General features: G+C 31.0%; 1 protein-coding gene across 2 annotated transcripts in view; it reads left to right on the plus strand.

The window, feature by feature from the left end:
* Positions 1-1,790: 1,790 nt before the first annotated feature.
* The window catches only part of LOC101506970 (neutral ceramidase 1), a 10,866-nt gene continuing 7,666 nt past the window's right edge, over positions 1,791-4,990 (plus strand). The window contains exons 1-5 of one of the 2 annotated variants that reach the window (XM_073368899.1): positions 1,791-1,949; positions 2,106-2,538; positions 3,157-3,365; positions 3,534-3,854; positions 4,228-4,314. In XM_073368899.1, coding sequence (XP_073225000.1) covers positions 2,195-2,538; positions 3,157-3,365; positions 3,534-3,854; positions 4,228-4,314 — 961 coding nt within the window. In that variant the 5' untranslated portion in view covers positions 1,791-1,949; positions 2,106-2,194. The remainder of the gene's footprint in view (positions 1,950-2,105; positions 2,539-3,156; positions 3,366-3,533; positions 3,855-4,227; positions 4,315-4,990) is intronic. The other variant, XM_073368900.1, reaches the window with a different exon arrangement.

Raw genomic sequence — 4,990 nt, forward strand, 5'->3', positions numbered from 1 at the left:
ATATGACAAGGTTCAATAAAATTTAATGTAAATTTTTTTATTTAATTATAATTTTGGTTCCTTCCTCGTATAGTTAAAATAAATAAATAAAATGACAATTTCATATATTTTAAATAACGTGACATATAATTCTATAATATAAAATTATATATTAATTATTTATATGTTATTAATTAAAAATTTAAAAAATTTATGCAATTGAAAGTTAAATTTTTGTAACGTTTTATTCTAATTTTATAAGCGCTAATCATTCTACATCATATCATATGTCACTGTATTTAAATCATATCACATAATTATTTATTAATTAAAAATCAAAAAGAAACTAAAATTATTAATTTTTAAAATAAGCATACTAATTTCGTAAATTAATAAAAATAAATAACTAAAATTATGATTAAACTTAATTTTTTTTTTATCTGTAACACCATACCAACTATTTTAATAGATTTAAGACATAAAAATATGATATCATTTTTTAAACATTAAGTACTTAGTTCTTTTTCATGATTATTACTCTTCAACAACACTCTGTTGTTCTCATCTTTTTAGTTTATCTTGGACAAACCTCTACCGACCTTTCTCTCAAGCAAAGTTAGGCAAAACTTGTCTTTTGCCTTGAATCTCAAAATGATTTGTAAGTGTATGTACGAAACCACAATAAGATCTTTTCATACAAAAGGTTCAACTATGATGAACTAGGAATACCTTCATCTTGAGACAAAATCATTCTTTTGGTTATACTTCTCCAAATCTTATTTGGTTGACCCCATACCTCCTTTGATCCCAACCAAATATTGTTATATATACTAATTGTTATGATTTTGTCTTTTAAAAATGACGTTGAAATTGAAATCACACAAACAAAAGTTATATTTATTGATCTAAGATTCAATATAACAAAAAAGTGTAAGAAAAAAATTTAAGGAGATGGAAGAGAGAAAATCAAATATTGCTAACAAGGTCTAATTGTTTCTACATCCAATTAGGGCAAAAACCAATTTGAAAACCACTTTATGATTAAATACTTACCCATTTTAGTGCATACTTGATTGCACTTTTAGAACAGTCAAAATCAATTTTAAAGATGTAAAATTTATTTTGATATGTTTGAATGCTATCGAATATAATGGATTCTCTCTCTATAACTGATTCTAGTTTGAAGTTATGATTTGTAGTCAATTCAAACGTGATTTTTATACTAAAAGTTAATAGTCAACTCACTTTTGTCTAAATATATTAAAACATAAATACATTACATTCAACTCACTTTTAACAAAATCAGTTCACTCAAAATTAATTTTAGTCACCATAGAACCAAACACATCCTAAGATTGAATCATTACATATTTTAATTATTATTTTGTATGACTCTTAATTTATTGATAAGTTGACAGGTAGTTTCAAAAACAAAAATAGAGATCAACTTATTTATTTATAATTAATATTAATTTTATTTATTTATTTAACATTCTAGTTCCTAAAGGAATGTGACTCGATAATCCAAAGTTTTGGGAAAAATTAATTAAAATTTAATTAATAATTATTATTAATTAAATTAATACATCAATAATACTACCTTAAATAAAATAAGATTCATTACATTACATGTCTTTAAAAAAACAAAAAACAAAAAGATAAAGATAAGATTCATAATTATAAAATGTTTAATTAAATTGCCATTTTGGGTTGAGTTGACGAGAAACAAGAACAAAAACAACGACACATTGGGAAGCGTTCAAATCTCATGTTCCTTGGCACGTTGCAATTGTCATTTGCTCTCTACAACGCTCCTACTTCTCCACCCACTCTTTTTTCTCACCTTTCACCCCTTTTTCAGGTTGGACCCTCTCTCATCATTTTCTCTTCTCAATCACTCTTTCTCTTCTTCCATTTCAACACTACCCCATGCTCATCTTCATGTAAATTTTGCAACTTTTCTTATTTGGGTACCAAAAAATATTCATCTTTTCCCATTTTTTTGTTTCTAATAAGTCATTTATGATTCTGACTTTTTTTTCTGTGATTGATTTTGAAACTGTAATACTGATCATTCATGTAATATAGGTAGTTCTGAAATTCAACTTGTGATTCTCTTTTTGCAGTGTGTTTGGTGAAGGAAAATGAGAAGAACTTGCTGAGATTGAAAAATTGATCAGTTTTTGCTTTGAAGTTTGAACTTTGGGGTTTTTTGATGGAGTTTCCTACTATTTATGCTTCGAGGGCATATTCAAAAATGAAACTTTGGACCTTTTTCTTACTCATGGTGTTACTTAAGAGTGATGATGTTGTTGTGTATTGTGGCTCGGATTACTTGGTTGGTCTTGGAAGCTATGACATCACTGGCCCTGCTGCTGATGTTAACTTGATGGGGTATGCTAAAGCAGAACAAGTTGCATCTGGTATTCATTTCAGGCTAAGGGCTCGTGCTTTCATAGTTGCAGCGTCGGAAGGTAATAGGATTGTGTTTGTGAATCTTGATGCTTGCATGGCTTCGCAGATTGTGACAATCAAAGTAATTGAGAGGCTGAAAGCCAGGTAGGTCTACCAGCATTGACTAGTCTAAGACATGGTTATTAGTATCTTATAATACATGGGATTTGCATCTAGATTCGATACTAAACTGAATCCAATCGATACAAATATCTAGTGTGCATCTATTTGGACATGAATGCCATCTTGAATCCTGATTCATTCTAATGAATCACTACCTAAACTTAGTGCAGCCAACCACATTGTTTTGTCAACTTTGTAGATTCAACCACTTTTCTATTGTGGTTTGATATGTGACTTGAATCTTGAATGATTTTGAGGTTCATATATGATATGTCAGTTTATAATGATGTTATATCACTTGTTTTTTGATTTAAAAATGACTTTTTTATTGGTAGTGCATCTTAATCATTTTAATAAGATTTGGGTTAATGATTCAAAAAATAGGTTTTTTGATTCAGGATTTAAGTCTCAATTTGAATCATTTGATAACTGTGGTCTTAGCACTCAAGAGTTACTATGATTAATTAATGAAATTGTGGTGGCTTGACCATGAGGGAAAATTTATTTTGATTCCTGCTAGTAGTAACTGATGTTTTATTTGAAATATTTTGATCTCAAGTAGTTGTGTTGTTGATTTCATGATTTCATTTTGTTTGGCAGATATGGTGATCTATATACTGAAAAAAATGTAGCTATTAGTGGAACTCACACTCATGCTGCTCCTGGGGGTTATCTTCAATATTTTCTGTATATTATAACATCTTTTGGATTTGTGCGTCAGTCCTTTGATATCATTGTTGATGGCATAGAGAAAAGCATTATCCAGGCTCATGAAAATCTCCGTCCTGGATCAATATTTGTTGATGAAGGTAAGGGGAAAAGAATTGTAAACTGCTCGAAAGTTCGTTTTATTTTCCTCCAAACTGTAGGGATTAGTTCAAGCTCAGTACTGATCTCTAATTCTGCACCGATTTTGTTTTTGAACTAAATCACTAGATAAAACTATTTCTCATTCAAATGTTTTCTTCGACTTGCAGGAGAACTCTTAGACGCTGGTGTGAATCGCAGTCCCAGTGCTTATCTCAATAATCCTGCTGCAGAGAGAAGCAAATATAAGTATAATGTTGATAAAGAAATGACTCTCTTAAAGTTTGTTGATGATGAGAGGGGACCTATTGGAAGCTTCAATTGGTTTGCTACTCACGCAACTTCAATGGGTCGTAGAAACTCATTAATCAGTGGGGATAATAAAGGTGCGGCTGCGCGGTTTATGGAAGATTGGTTTGAGAAGAAAGATTCTGGAAGAATGGATTCTTCTGAACTCGAAAATGATGGCCTTCCTGGACTTAGTGATTATCGTATGTTACTTACACTTTGCTTTTAGGTATAATGCAACCATTGGTGACATTATTAGCTTCTTTTCCAATGCCAGATTTTAGAGACAAAATAATACCTTTTTTGAATAGCATCAAAATTTGTAGTTCTAAGTGCTAGTAGACCTATCATTTGGAACGCACACACATTTTGAAACCATTCAGTAAAAACTGTGTCCTAAAATGGTTTTGCAGACGAACCAGAAATATACAAATGTAAATTATTAGATGTAACATTATATGTTTAATATTTTGGTTGATGAAGACAAGGGCATTTTATAATGTATGTAATCAAGTCTACTTTAATTTGTTTGTGTTACTGATCATGACTTTTATTTATCCCTTTCTTATCTGGAAGATGGAAAACAGGAAGCAGTTGATCCTTGGGCATATGCACATTCTGAACAGGATTTGTCTGTATGTCCTCAATCACACCTCAAATCATGTAAATTTTCTCTATTGTGGTTTTTTTATTCTTAAATCCATCTTATATCTCTTGGCTGCATTTGATATGTGTACCTGTTTGCTAGCTGCCACCTTTTTTGTGCTTCGATAATATGTTCTGGGCTGCACCATGTAGTATATGAATTTTAGGAAAATCCATTGCACTTAAATCTTACCAGTTAATTACTCTCAGAAGTACTTATACTGGGTTTGTTGGGAGTTCCACGTCGGATGAGATAAGACCTGAAAATATGTTTATAAACGAGAGACATCCCTCACCTTACAAGTCAGGGTTGAGTTAGGTCCAATCCAGCTTTTAAGATGGTATCAGAGCATATCCAAAATCTGTTAGGCCACCAATTATCAGGCAACTTGGGTGTGAGAGGGGTGGGTTGAGAGTTCCAAATCAGATTAGACAAGGCCTGAAAATATGTTCATAAGTGGGAGGCATCTCTCATCTTACAAGCCGGTTTTGTAAGAGTTAAGTTAGGTCCATCCCAAATTTTAAGTGGGTTGACTATTGCCTGCATAAATGAGTAAATATACTTTCTATGACTGACTGAACAGTCCGATGAAAACATAAATGAACGATGCCTTGCTTTGTATTAATTAATTAATGTGACTAGGTGACTAGTATGAGGGGATATCTGAAAATAAAAAAAAATAATTATATATAT

This window comes from Cicer arietinum, chromosome 5 (assembly GCF_000331145.2).
Source record: "Cicer arietinum cultivar CDC Frontier isolate Library 1 chromosome 5, Cicar.CDCFrontier_v2.0, whole genome shotgun sequence".
NCBI classification, from domain to species: domain Eukaryota; kingdom Viridiplantae; phylum Streptophyta; class Magnoliopsida; order Fabales; family Fabaceae; genus Cicer; species Cicer arietinum.